Source organism: Poeciliopsis prolifica, unplaced genomic scaffold (genome assembly GCF_027474105.1).
Source record: "Poeciliopsis prolifica strain line A6 unplaced genomic scaffold, Auburn_PproV2 SCAFFOLD027, whole genome shotgun sequence".
Classification (NCBI taxonomy): Eukaryota; Metazoa; Chordata; class Actinopteri; order Cyprinodontiformes; family Poeciliidae; genus Poeciliopsis; species Poeciliopsis prolifica.
The window spans coordinates 3,807,481-3,821,620 of record NW_026562402.1 but is presented as its reverse complement, the minus strand read 5'-3'; the positions used below and the strand labels follow the sequence as shown (position 1 = coordinate 3,821,620).

The 14,140-nt window shown below is 41.8% G+C and overlaps 3 protein-coding genes across 8 annotated transcripts; all 3 read right to left on the bottom strand.

Annotated features, from left to right (window-relative positions):
- Positions 1–521: 521 nt before the first annotated feature.
- On the bottom strand, positions 522–5,577 carry plpbp (pyridoxal phosphate binding protein). Its single transcript, XM_055048422.1, has 8 exons — positions 5,467–5,577; positions 4,591–4,698; positions 4,486–4,521; positions 4,329–4,404; positions 4,109–4,249; positions 3,891–4,033; positions 2,725–2,823; positions 522–2,262 (listed from the first exon to the last, which is right to left on the bottom strand). The coding sequence occupies exons 1-8, from the start codon at positions 5,554–5,556 to the stop codon at positions 2,071–2,073; spliced, it is 885 nt and encodes a 294-aa protein (XP_054904397.1). The 5' UTR covers positions 5,557–5,577; the 3' UTR covers positions 522–2,070.
- Positions 5,578–6,271: 694 nt separating this feature from the next.
- On the bottom strand, positions 6,272–8,873 carry snrpg (small nuclear ribonucleoprotein polypeptide G). The gene is made up of 4 exons (XM_055048530.1): positions 8,742–8,873; positions 8,534–8,556; positions 6,681–6,805; positions 6,272–6,480 (listed from the first exon to the last, which is right to left on the bottom strand). Exons 1-4 carry the CDS (start codon positions 8,771–8,773, stop codon positions 6,430–6,432), a joined length of 231 nt encoding a protein of 76 aa, XP_054904505.1. The 5' UTR covers positions 8,774–8,873; the 3' UTR covers positions 6,272–6,429.
- Positions 8,874–9,339: 466 nt separating this feature from the next.
- Positions 9,340–14,082, bottom strand: si:ch211-148l7.4 (uncharacterized protein LOC563603 homolog). Of its 6 annotated transcripts, none has more exons than XM_055048684.1 (5): positions 13,895–14,082; positions 13,686–13,779; positions 13,451–13,511; positions 12,873–13,316; positions 9,340–12,053 (listed from the first exon to the last, which is right to left on the bottom strand). In XM_055048684.1, the coding sequence occupies exons 4-5, from the start codon at positions 13,146–13,148 to the stop codon at positions 10,614–10,616; spliced, it is 1,716 nt and encodes a 571-aa protein (XP_054904659.1). In that variant the 5' UTR covers positions 13,149–13,316; positions 13,451–13,511; positions 13,686–13,779; positions 13,895–14,082; the 3' UTR covers positions 9,340–10,613. The 6 variants fall into 6 exon arrangements, with proteins under 6 accessions (XP_054904659.1, XP_054904660.1, XP_054904658.1 ...); XM_055048685.1 differs by having other exon boundaries at positions 13,718–13,779; XM_055048683.1 differs by lacking the exon at positions 13,686–13,779 and having other exon boundaries at positions 13,424–13,511.
- Positions 14,083–14,140: the final 58 nt, after the last annotated feature.

Here is a 14,140-nt window from a genome sequence, read left to right as displayed (position 1 = left end):
AAATGGCCGTCGCCAGTGTTGACTCTTGACGCATCGTGCAACACTACTCTCAGGTGCAAAGTCAAAGTTTCAGCTCCTGGAAGTATGATGGGGGAAAAAATGAAAACATTTGGTTTTTGCTTGTACTTTATGCTTTCAGCTGCATTAATGCCTTATAAATGTGAAATAGGAAGTGAATCGAAAGGTTTTTCTTCCAGGTTGTTTAAGGTTTTAGCTCACAGACTGTTTTCGGACAGACTGCTGCTTCATCAGATTTTATTTATTTAGCAGTGACAAAATGCCAGGTTTGCCATTTTGAGAGCTGATTTGTCAATCCAGGGCAAACTGTCAAATATCGTATGGTGGTAACTCATAAAAGAAGACGTCAGTTCTGAAAATTGTTTTTCAATGTTTAATTTAATTTTGATCTGGATTTCATCCTGAAATGATTAATAAAGAAACTTTGTCCAAAAGATGTCCACGTCTTATACTTAATATGCGCCTCCCCCCACTAAAGGAATAAATACACAGCAATTAACCAAAATTTTCAACAGTAAGATTTATTGCTTGGCTTTGGCCTCTCCTCAAAAACCAAACGATGCCGAAATGCCTTATTGACAGTAAGGACACATCTAATCACAAGTTTACCTCCTATCTTAGAGTTTTTTTTGTTGGTTATTTTGTTATTATTCCACTGACACTTTTATATGAGAACAGGAAAACACTGCGTTCCTCAGTGGAAACCGCTGGACGTCACAGCTGGCAGCTTTGAGAACCAAACATTTGCATAGATTCACTTTCTCTCATCTGGAATAACACACCACTGCACAGACACAAACACACACACACACACAGAACAGAAACAAAACCTCCCCTCGGATTTGTCAATATCAAGAATAAAATCTGAGACATTTGGCACATCATAGGAAACCATATCAAATGCACGGTAATTCTTATAAAGGGATAAACAATTTATTAAATCAAATCTTTGTTTTACAAGGAAAATGGTTCATTGGAGCGAGTGGAACTTTTGACCTCACATTGTTTAGTTGGAAAAATAGAAAACAATGAACCAGCTCAACAATTTCCTATTAGAACGCAAGAGAAACTGATTTCATAAAGCTAGTGTCTCTTTAATAAACTATCAGAGTAATGGCAACTAAAAGGCCTTCATATGTGTAAAGTGTTTAACACCACTTAGATATTTTTCTAAAAACAAACAAAAATAATCAGTACTAGATGTGAGGTTATGTGGACTAGCTGTGAGCAGTCATTATCCTACCAGTGGTAGATCTACTAATTATGCCATTCAGTGAATCCAAGAGAAATTCTCACCTGGGAGTCAAGAATAACTACTCTGAAGAGACAGAACAAATGTGCAACAGTTATTGTTTGTCAGTAAAACAAGCCAACACTAATCATTTTTGATAGCTTGGACAATGAAATGTAAGATTTAGAAAGAAAAGAGCACAGGCCTTATTCTGCAATGAATGATATGTACAGAATATCTGCTTTCTAAAGAGCCACAACAACTCCTAGTGCATATGTTATAGCTCCATATGGATGTTAATGCTACATGTCTGAATAAATAGTGACCCAATTGTGCAAGTCTCATTAAATCTGAGGTGCAAAAAAAAAGCAGCATTTAATCAAACAGCTAAAAAAATTCTCTGATTTGAGTTGTGGAAAAATTGAGCCTACTGGACTACTGTCAACTTCATGGAAGATACTGACTGCTAACACCTAAGCCACTGCCGCAAAAAAAGTCTTACTACATCTGAGTTCCTGTTTTTCATTGGCTTGAATCCACTGGTGGTCACTGTTTTTCCACGCGTTGGAAGTGAGAGCCCTCCAAGCTGGAAACAGCTTTTAGACACAACTGGTAGAGATGGAGAAGACATCTTATCTCATTTACTTCTTAACTGAATGTCAATTTAATGATTAGAAAAATCTAAAAGGGGAAAGAAAGTTTCTTATTTTGTGACTACTTTTTTTTTTTATAACGATGTAAGAAGGCTGCAGTCCTAACCCCAAATGTATGTTAGTCCCCCCACCCCCTCATTGTCCTGGAGGTATTTTAATAATCTCCTTTTAGTGTTCAGATACGGTGAGATGGTGCATCTTCTTAGCAGCCTCTTCTGACACCGTCTTGGCCGTTTTCTCGGGGCTGGGAGCCGGACTGGGAAGGGGACTGGGGTTAGGAGTGTTTAGCGCACTGTTGGGGTACTCCCTGTTGCCGAAGATGATGCTGCCGACTCGCACGTTGGTGGCGCCCACTTCGATCTTGAATCCACAGGAGAAAGTACAAGTCAGACCAAAGAGGAAAGAAATGTAAATTGAATTGCTGTTCAGAAAGTAACATTGAAATTCAAAAACGGTGTAATATGGAAGGTAAAAGTAAAAATTGATCTAGCGTGCTGCAGTGGGGGGGACACTTCCACTAATACGCTAACAGCATAGCTAAGTTTTCCTTTCAGTGATTCAGTTAACTTTGAAAATGTGCAGCACACTTAGCTTCCCTTAAGCTAAGCTGTAAACTTTTAGTAACAGCAAATATGACACGTGAAATACATCTTGTTTATCAGCTGCTAAGCGTTCTTAAAATAGTTAAGTTTATATTGATGCTCTCATTTTGAAGTGGATGAAGGCTGTTTGCACGGCAGTTCTGTTCCCTCTCCTTGTCTCACATTTCCTATAACCAGCGCTTCCACTGCTTTGTCGTGATAACGAGCACAAATAACTTACCGCATGTTCAAAATCAGTGGACATGCCCATGCTGAGCTCCACCTCCTCCATGGGCAGCTTCAAGCCCTCACACACCTCCTGCCGCCGACTCAACAGCATCTACGAGTTAGACGAGTTAGACCCCAACCTTTAGTCTACGTAGACATGAAGTCCAAACTTAACTTTTTACCATTGCACTTAGATAAATAAAATGCTTCAGGGCAACAGGACTTTCTATCTGTATGCATGGTGTTTTTTCTAATTGCGACTCTCCTCTTTTTCTGTCTACAACTAACTGTGATTAGTCACTTTTTGGGGCTTTTTTTTATTGTCTCACCAGAAGAAAAAACAAATCACTTCAACAAAACCTGACTGCATGAAGTAGGGCCTTCATCAACATTAGGACTCAGTGGGAACTGTTACTGTATGCTTAAAAAAAAAAACACATGGAACAAAGGTGAAGCTACTCCAAGAAAGCATCAACAAATCATCCATGAGTTGAAAACTACTTTGGTATTTACCTAAATGTGTTTGATGTCCTGGAGCATTTAAAAGGCGGTATTATGTATTTTCTAGGCACATGGATCCATTTTATATCACAATGAAGTAATGGTTACCTTGAGTTATTATGAAAATGCAATATATATTTGAAATAACTTAAAAAGAATATGGATTTTCATGACAGCTATATTTGACACCATAAAATTGACATCTGTCTCTTTAAGGAGCTCCTGCCCTTTCCAGCTCATTATTACGACAATGCTTCTCATTATGCTGTTTACAACCATCCTTAGGAGGGTTATACTAAGAAGCAGTACATATGATGAGCTCAGCAGACGTGCAGTTCCACCAAGTGTGTGCTAATGGCTGCTGCCTCTAGTCTGGAGGAGCGAGGCTGGGAGTAGACCCTAATAGGCTGTAATCCAATATAACTTTGGAGCCTCCAGAATGAGCTGGGGAGTGTTGCTGGTTTTCCCTCCTGGACCTGTTACCCATGTGACCAAAATCCAGTTTATTGGTTGACTGATGGGCAGACTCTAAAAACATCATCTGAAAGCTAAAGAAGTGGAATAAAGTGTCCAGCCAAGACTCATAAAATCACTCATAAAATAATTTCACAATGTATTAACATGTGAAAAATGTCCTTGATTCCTAGAAATGAACTGACTTTCTCTGAAGGTTTGTACCTGAAAGTCAGGGTTGGGCCCCAGTGTGAGGTCGTAGCCGTAGCGGCCGATGGTCATGAGTCCTAAGAAATGCAGGGCGGAGCACTGCGACAGGATGTGTTTCACCATGTTGACCGTGTCCTCCGGCGGCAGGCCGTGTTTGTCTGAAACCAAGTATGTAGAGCTCTGCATCAGCAAACGCAATCTGGAACTTCATTTCTGTGACCAGCGACACTCACTCTGCTCGCCACTGGTGTTGATCTGCACCATGACCTTTAACCTCTGGCTGCTCGCTCCTCGGAGACGCTGCCACGAGCTGTTGACCTTGTCGGCCAGCTTGGCGGAGTCGATGGTCTCCACGAGGAAGAGGTTAGGGATGCCTGGAGGACAAAACGACTCGTGACGGTTTGCAAACAGGAAGCTGATGGAGGAAAGACTAGCAGAGACGACGCCACTCACCCAGCAACTTGTTGACGTTGTTCTTCTGTAGGTGGCCGATGAAATGCCACTTGATTTCTGGGCATGACTCCAAAATCTAGATAAGGAGGAAGAAGGACAGTTGAAAAAGCTAAAAGGTCAAACTCTGCACGCCATCCAATGGAACATGTGAACCTACCAGTGGATCTGACGCTTTGTCCACAAGCTCATTGACCTGGAAGGAGAGACGTATAGAGGTCAGTCTCCATCAATTCCTTGATGGCCAGCAGCGTTCCATACTCACATAGTTCTCTCCAAAGTTGCGCTGCCCTTGCCTGTAGGCCTCCACAATCATCTCTGGGGGTTTGGTCTTGCTGACGGCTACAAGGCGGGGCGGCACAGCCGGGAGCGTCTGAGGAAGGACATATTATCCATAATCTGATTCGGTGGATGAACTTTTCAGATTTATATTTGCTAAAAAGCCTGAAAAACACCATGTGACTTTTAGTCCGCAAGTATGAGCTACTCTGTACTGGTTGAGATGCTGTGAGGAAGCAACAAAAGGACCAAACCGGGACAGTGTGCTGCATCATAACCAACTGACTGACATTCTCTTCATTCAAATAACTGAGAATCACATCTTGTATTGGAATATTGATTTTTTTTCCTCTGGTGGACAAGCTGTTAGTTCCAAATGACTTAGTTGTCAATATGTCTGATTCATCACTGGTCCATCTCAAGAGTTTAGGAGCCTTTTTATACCTTGATGCTTCCAGATAAATTTAGACACAGCTTAATTAGGTCAAATGAAAATTATCGACAGAGATGACATTTAAAAAAAAAATAACAAGAAGGTCTCTATGATCTGAGACAAACTGTCAGAAATCAGGCTCATTCTGGTCAAAGCTGACCACCTGCTGTGATAAAAACAAGAAATTGATTGGCTCGGCTTGATCCACAACATGATGCTAAGACATGAACGTGCATCCACAGAACGAGAGGATCCTCGCATTAACATGCTGTCACTTTAAATCACGAATCGTGTTATAAAAGTGCTGCTACAGGCTCGAGTGCCTTCCATCCAAAGGTTGAGATGTTTGGCAGTCGTTCATAACCTCCGCTCTCTCCCCCGCCTTCACATAGCGGGGCATCAGCGAGCGGCTCTCGCGGCCGCTGTTACCTTAGGCCGCCGCGCCGCCGCCTGTTTCACCCGCTCCAGCACCGACTGGACCGCCTTCCCAACCTCCTCCGACATTGCTGCTTTCCACATTCCGTCAAAACGGCTACGTGAAGGAGACGCAACGACTGTGACGTCAATACGCTTTCAAAGTAAAAGTCTACCTGCCGGACGGAAGCGTAGACAGCGCCCTCTGTTGGTTAACTCTGAGTTTCACTTTTGAGAAGTGCATTCAGTGTATCTTTTACTGAAAGGTTTAAGTAACTAAAGTACAAATTTCAAACCATGTTTTCTATATCATTCGTCTTCTTTAACTCAGTCCCTTAAATCACTTAATGACCACTGAAACAGGGCATCTGTGTCTATAAGTTTTTGACATTCTCTTAATATGCTGCTGTGCACTATGGTTTGTTTAGATGCAATTTTTCTTACATTGCTTTTTTCTTACTAAACTGAACAAGCCAGACTCATTTTCATCAAATACCTTACAAAACGTTTGTGTATCGTATCAATCCAACTGTCAGATGCTGTAGCTTAGCTATGCACATGCTGTTTTATGGCTTGTGGAAGTAGTTCAGGAATTTTGATGAGTACATATTGTCTGGAGGATTTCCATTCAATGTCAGCTTAAATAAACCACTGCTTTCCAGAAAACTTCCCTCCGAAAAAATAAAATAAAATAAAAACCCCAAATCATATAATATCCAGACATACCCAGCTAATATTTAGTTTATAGTCAATTTAGCTAAGTGGCTATTATAAAACAATAAATTCCCTTATCATAAAAAAGGACAGACACAAAAACAAATAAGGAAATTTTAATTTATTCCCATTAAATCACAAAACACCAAAATGAAGAGAAATTCACCATCACACAACTGCTGAGCCTGAAGAACAAAAAAACTTAAAAATTGAGTAACAAAAGATTTAACCGCAGCTCATTCTTTCCACTATCTTCCTCTCCTCTCATACTCTCTCTAAAGCCTCCAACATGATGATGCTGTTTCCTCTGATAACCTGCAGCAGAGAAAAAAAAACACTGATTAAAATACAAAGCATTGCATTTTTTAAAATATAATTCTATATTGTAATTGAATATAATCAGTAGTTGTAAATCTGGGTGCTTTCTCTCCGTGTCTATAATCAGATTAACTCGCCGTTTCTTGGCTAACAAACATTAAAAGCTGAAGCGGGTTCCTGAACTTCGAGGTACTGACCACCATGCCAATGGTGTTCTGCTGTCCACCTGGACCCATCTCCAGACAGTCGTCCACCACCAGGTTCATGAAGGGGTCGAATCCTCGTAGGATGCCCTGAACATGCCTCCCTCCGTTCAGCTTCACTGCAACACAAACCCAGAACCTTTCAGAAGATTTTGAAACCAGATCAGACGTCAGAAACAAAACACTAAGCTAAATTTATTCCAGTTCAGTTTTCTTTGGACTGTCAGGTTTCTTAGTGAGGGCATTAAGAGTTCCAACTATTTTAAATAATTTGGCTGTAAAAAAAAAAAAAGAAAGAAAGAAATTACAACCTGACGAGCACAAAAGTTTGCATAAGTCAGTGTTTCTAAAAGATTGATAGATAAAATTACCCGTAAGCTTAAAGTGAGATTTACTAATTCATCAGAAAATATGACTACCTCAAAATATCTGAGGTTGGAAGTTTTTCCCTCAATAGAAAATGCATGTTTGCTCATATGAATATATTTCCTTTTTGCCAATGTGAAATGCTTTGTTACAAGCAGTCTGCTCCAGATGTTTGATTTCTTTAGATCAAATTTACAAAAAATATGTTAGAACAGTATGACATAAAGGAGACGGTAAACATTTAGAGAAAAAAAGAAATTAAATAAAGGGTTATTTCACAGCTGCTAGAGCAGCAGATATGGTCATCTCTAGTTTTAGTATTTTATATACTAAATCTTAGTATATAAAATTCTAAGATTTATCAAACAAGGAATTAATTTAATCTATAATTAAACTGAAATTGTTGGAGCTAATATTAGAAAGGCTTTAAAGGCCATTACTCAGTTTAAGAAAATATAAAAAAGGTTTAGGTCAGTGTTTGCTATTTTTTACAATCTGAAATTCCTTAATCAGTTGAACTTTCATTTCACTAGGCAAAACATTAGAACAACTTCTTATTTACAACGCTAGTCTGAAAGTGCTGAAACACTTAAGTCCAACAGCTTTCCTCCCCTTTCTTCATCTCAAATTGAGCCCATTTTAAAGTACAAATCCGACAGCGCAAGGCAGGAATTTATGTGGACAAAACAGTTGAATGATAAGACATGTAACTGCAACAACTTTCAAAAACAAGACCAAAATCCAACTGTTTGTGAAGCTGCTTGCCATCCAGATAGTTGGGGAAAAAAAGCCCAAGATAATTGTATTAAAAACCTCTGATACTATTGTATGCAGTAGTAGTAGCATAAAAAAGTAATCCTAAACAAGTTAAAGAAATGGTGTGTTTAAAAGGTCGATCAAATACTGAATTGATCCATACAATTTTATTTATAGAAGTTTTGTATTCTGTAATTGTGGTACTTCAAAACACAAAGAAACAAGCTACAAAAATGACCAAAAAAAGCAATATTTAGGCAGAAGAAATACAACTCCAAATTAGATTTTCTCCATTAAGCTGTGGAAACCATTAGGTAATTAAAAATAATCACCTTAGAAGATTGTAAAATACTTTGTGACAGCCACTTTTGCTGTTACAACAGGATCGGTAGATAGAAATGTTAGAACAATGAAGCTTGTCTAACAAACTAGAAGTCTTAACATAAACTCCAGGTGTGTGGAGGTTTCCTTTTGCTCTAATCATGGCTGTCATTCAGTGAAATAATTAGAGGATGGGAAATGAGACTGAAACAGTGCTGAACCCTTACTTTATAACATTAGCCAAAGAAGGTGGAGTAAAACCACTCCTAGAAGTATTTCATTGCTCAAAAAGTTGATCGAGTAAATGTAGCTAGTGATTAGCCACATCTGACTCTGGCGTGTTACAAGCTAACACTTTAACACAAAAGTGCAGCGTCTGGGAATGAAAATTGAGCCATACTCACAGGAAAGCTTCTTGTCCATAAACCTAAAATAGAAAGACATTTTCTGTAAATAAAAGTTACATTCAGGACAGTTCCAACAACACTGCTAATGTTAGCATACTGCCACTGAAAACCATACAACTGAGATAATACGCCGCTCTCATTTCTACCAAGAACAAAAACAGTCAGATTACCGTTCCCGCTTTGCGTTAAACCCAAGTAAACTTACTTCTTCAGCTCTGGTGGGTGTGCTTTACTCATTTTGTCTTTAGTTGCAGAAAACCTGTATGCTAACTGTTCGTTTGACAAAGCCGCGGAAGGAAAGCGTGCATAGGGTCAGAACGGAAGTTGTCTGACATGTTTGTGAAAAGGGCTTATCAGCGACCGGTTTCAACGTTCCAACCACACACTGCCCCCAAGAGGCCAGGAGGAGGCAGAGTCTGGAAGAACTGAGAGAATCAGGTTTTGTAGAATCACTAAACCAATGTTTAATGTTGAAATGTGATGATTTTAAACCAATTCAAAAGTCTTATATAGAAGTACATATAGAATAAAAAAAATCCAAATGTCTTAGTTTAATTACAAGTACTTTGAGATATTTTTTAAAGAGATAAATCAGCTGCTGTCACCATGACGCCATCCTTGATTAAACAGAAGATGGAGGTTTTCAGAAACTCTGAAGTTAAAAAGCATACATTCCGAAAATGTCACATCTTTATTAACAACCAATGTCACATATGGCTTGGTTAAAAAAAAAAAAAATTAAATATAGGATTTTTCCAATGAACAAATTCACTAAAAGGCTCCCCCCCCCCTCCTCCCACACACACACACAGGAGGCCAGTCATGTTAAGGCAGAATAATCCACCATCAAATCTTAACACCAGTCTCACAATGAGAAAAAACACAAATATTTCAGCTGTATAGTTTTATTCTGTCATCTATAAAGCAATATGAACCAATTTATTAAAGAAAAAAGTTATAAAATAAACATTTATATTTCACAGTAGCACCTTAAAGACAGTATCTAAACAAAAACAAAAAAATAGCCAGTTGTTTCTCAACCGCTGTTAATCCACATTTGCATAGGTGAGACGTTCAAGCCAACTGTTTCAAACTGAATGTGAACTACAGAGAACAAGTATTTCAATGAAAGATGCTTGGAACAGCTCAGCTGAACCAAAACCTCCACAGAAGCTGGACACAGCATCAGCCCAGAGATTTACTGTTACTTCAGAAAGTAAATGAAAGGTTCAATTTTTGTTCAAATTGAAGTATCTTGTACCAGTTTTTTCTACTCAGGGAGGGACGGGGCAGAAGGAAATACTTGGCACAGGACCCAAACAAACGCAAGAATTCAAACAAACGCAAGAATTCAAATCAAGTTGTACTATGTGTCTTCAGAAGTATAAGTATGCTTCATCAGCATAATAGCACACATTGCAGCAGAGCATTTTTCAAGAGTCCTTCAAAAATGTGCCAAAAAAAATTGAAGCCAGCCGAGAACACGTACAGAGATCCAGCAGGATCCTTCTGTTGTGATTCAATCAGGGGGGAAAGGATGATCTGATTAAAGCATTTATTCACTTTTTAAGGCAAACTGGAGCTTTGACTAACAATAAAAATCCACTTAACTAACGTAAACTGTAGTGTGTAGAGATTTAAACCCATCAGTAAAAAGCTGCTGTGGTTCACGAGCTGATAACCATCTCTGGTAATGCTGTTCTGATTGCCATTTCATATTTGCTCCCAACCGTTTCAGTGGCCATGCTTGGTCCTGTCATCTGCAGCTCTGTTTAAACTGTTGGGTGTCATTTAAACCAATCAGAATCCAGAGATCAGAACACCTGAAAGGTAATCTGTGCTCAAAAGCTTACATGGATTTCCTTTAGACCCTGATATGTTGCTACAGAATAACATTCAGTCATCAACTTCATTAGTCAAATAGTTACTTTCACACATTTTAGCATTTTCAGCTCTCCTACACCAAGCAGACATGTTCAGCACCTGAACGCACCACAATCCAACTCAGGGAGCAGAACCAACACTCGGGTCCAGCCGCTGCTGTCCGTTTGGCGCATAAGGAAGCTGCAGCTGGAGGTCAGGCTTTAGTGGGCTGCAGGGAGAGGCGCTGCTCCTCCACCTCCACCCGAACCCGGAGGTGCTCCTGGCAGTGTTCTAGAAACGAGTCCAAAGCGGAGAAGCCCTGCTGGCAGGGAATGCAGTGGTACAGCCTCTGCTTCCTGGAGGACGGCCCTTTGGACCCGTCCATCTCACACGCACAAACGCTGCACTGGCGCTGTCTCACAGATGCCTGGTGCAGTTCTATGTGCTCCTTTAGCTGCTGCTGGGTGGAGAAAACCTCTGGACAGGAGGGACAGGGGAACTCGCTGTCCTCTCGCTCGGACTCCCCTCCCGAATCGTCCACAGTGGGAGAGATGCTGCGTTGCTTCCCGAGTGGACCAAGTCCAGCTGCTGGGCCATTAGTGAGGGAATGGGAGTCTGGGACGTTGCAGTCTGTGGAGTTGCCGTCATCGTTGATGGCAATGGGGGCGGAGTCAGCTGCTTTGTGCTGCCTGCAGTGTGCCCTGAAAGTCAGATGGTGACCGAAGACTTTGCTGCAGATTTGACACGGATACATGCCGGGCTTCCGGCTCTTCTTGATGACGGGCCTGGCCTCCATCCTGGTGAGCTTCTCTCTGCGGTGCTTCTCTTTGCGATGCATGTACAACTGTGATGTGCTCCTGAAGACCATGTCGCACGAGCGGCAGCTCAGGAGCTTCCTCTTGGCTTTCAGGGTCACCACTGCAGTCCTCTCCTCCTCTTCTTCACTCGTCACTTTGGTGTTGGGCGTCTTCTCTGCGTGGCTATCCTGAAAATGCCGCCGCAACGCAGTGTCTGAGCAGAAAGTCCTGGAACAGAACCGGCATGCGCTGACAGCGCCTCCGCTGGGTCCCGGCGTGTCCGAGAAATCAGAGTGGGCAGAGTCGCCCTCAGAAACGGGTGGAGAGTCATCTGGGAGGCTGCGGGCGTCGGCAGTGTTGGACGGAGACTCGCTGCAGCCAGCTTGCTGGTGGTGCAGCAGTGCCTGCTTCTGGCTGAAGCCCCTCCCACAGGGGGCGCAGGCGTACGGGCTGCTGTCTAACAGGTGGGGCTGGAGGTGCAGCGGCGTCTCCTGCAGCCTGCCAGGGTGCGACAGCAGAGCAGCACATGGCACGCTGCAGCCGTGAGCCTCCAGGTTGCAGCGGTGCAGCTGTAGGGACGACCTGAGGGAGAACTGTTGGCCACACTGCGTACAGCGGTGGGGCTTTGGCAGCACGCCGTCCATCTCCTGGTGCTGCAGCACATCTTTGGGATAAGGAAAGCCTTTTCCACATTCCTGACAGCCATACAGAGGAAGGCGGGGGGGCGGATGGTTTGCAGAGTGTTGCTTGGCATCGGTGCGTGCAATGAAGCTGGCCAGCCTAGACAGGGTGTCCGCTCTGAAGGAGCCCTGTGACCTGGAGGAGTTCCAGTCTACCCCTTCCATCGCTCTGCCCTGCTACAAGACAGAGGACATCAGAGTCACACTGGTTCCATTTAGCAAATGGATATATATATATATATATATATATATATATATATATATATATATATATATATATATATATATATATATATATATATATATATATATATATATATATTTTTTTTTTAAGAAAAAGATGGGGGACCCCCTCTGTATGTCAAAGTATGGTCATACTTCAATAAAGTAGTAATGCAAGTTGTCTTTTGTAATATGACCAGTCTCAAAATATAACTTTACTCATTATTACGACTTTGTTCTTGTAAGATTTTATTTTGGTGATACACCTTCTACCTTCTCCCTGTACTCCTACTGACAATCCAGAAATACACTACTCTGTTAGAAACAACCAATCAGATGCAGGAGAAGGGCTAGGCAATTAGCATAGCTACAGATGACTGGAGAGGACCGAAGTCGGTCCTCGAAGGCCGGCATCCTGCACGTTTTAGTTCTCTCCCTGGTTTAACACACCTGGATCCAATGATGGCTCATTAGAAGGCCAAAAGGCTGACATGCTGAAAAGGTTGTTGGTACTACCAGGGAGAGAACTAATCCATGCAGCACACCAGCCCTTGAGGGCAGACTTTGGGCATCCCTGCAAACTGTTTCTACACTGAACAGTGTGTACATCAGCCCTACAAACTTAAGAGTTGGAGACCCCCTGTAGCGATGACCTGGTTATGGTCAGCGACTCAGCAGCATTCTGCTGGACTATAAAACCTCACCCATATCTCATGTCTTTTCAAGACGGTGGAGTGTGTAGCTCACTGAGGTATTTAATGCGGATTCTCTCACCTGAGCTGTGGATCTCGGCAACTTCTCCAGGATTACCACAGGCCTCTTCAGTGCCTCTGCAAACAGTACTCTCTGTGACTGGATTCTTTGTTTAGGTGGACGGCCACGTCCTGAAAGGCTCGCAGTTGTGCCGTACTCTTTCCATGTTTGGATGATGGCTTCAACAGAGCTATGAGAGATCTTCAAAGATTTGGAAATTGTCTTATAACCTAATCCTGCTTTAAACTTCTCCACGACCTTCTCCTTGACCTGTCGACTGTGCTCCTTGGTCTTCATGATGCCGTTGGACCTCTAGTAATTATAGCTCGACCCTAGTGAGTCGGGGTCGACATTGCATTTGATTTCATATCAGAATGAAAGGGCTGAACAGGCAACATTTCTTCTGATTTAATCTTCTGGAGTAGTTTTGTCTGGTTTTTTGTGGTCTGCCCCAGCTTTCTTGTTCTGAATTAAATAAAAGGGAAATATAGAATTGATAGGATTAGAAAGGGAAGTAAAAGACTCACACTCTGAGAAACTGCTAGTGGTTTTTCTTTCACGTCTTCTTGTACCTTTATTTTTCAAGAATATTAACTCACTCTAATCCGGCTTGTTCACTTAAGGGTGACCCTTCTCTTAGATCTTTGCTGAAGTTTTAACCTATTATAAAACAACAACAAATGTCTGCTTAGGTGTGAACACGGCTTTGGAAAACACAAGAATGTCTGAAATGGCGCGAGACCATTTGAAATCACGTCCACACTTAACTGCGATCTATTAATAAATAAACTTAGCTGCAGAGGTCGAGATACGACAGTGAAAGTGAGCTCTCACTCGCTTCTAGCTTGTTTCCTTCATTCACTCACGTTTCCAGTAGTTGCCAAAGTTTAATATCTTCCACGTAGCTGAAGCCTAAACTAGCACACAGCTGTAAAGTGAAAGCCAGTGGCTCCATGTGAAAGTAAACACAGTTAGCTCCCTGTGTGCTAATGTTAGCTCGTTGCTAAGCTGCGCGAACATGGTTCTGCATTTTAACGGCTCACCTGCTCTCTTTCACAACCCGAGGGACTTCTGTATGGGCAGAGTTGGCTATAGTCACACTATGGAAACGATACAGGTCCGTTCTGACCGCGTGGTCCAGAACCACAGCACTGGCATGACTGCAATGGTTCGTTCGAGCGAAGTTTTTGTAGTAATCAGGGGCACTTCCGGTGTGTCATTCAAAACAGCATTGTCGTTCCCAGTGAGTTTTTGACCCGCCCACAAATACACCCGATGAATATAAATAG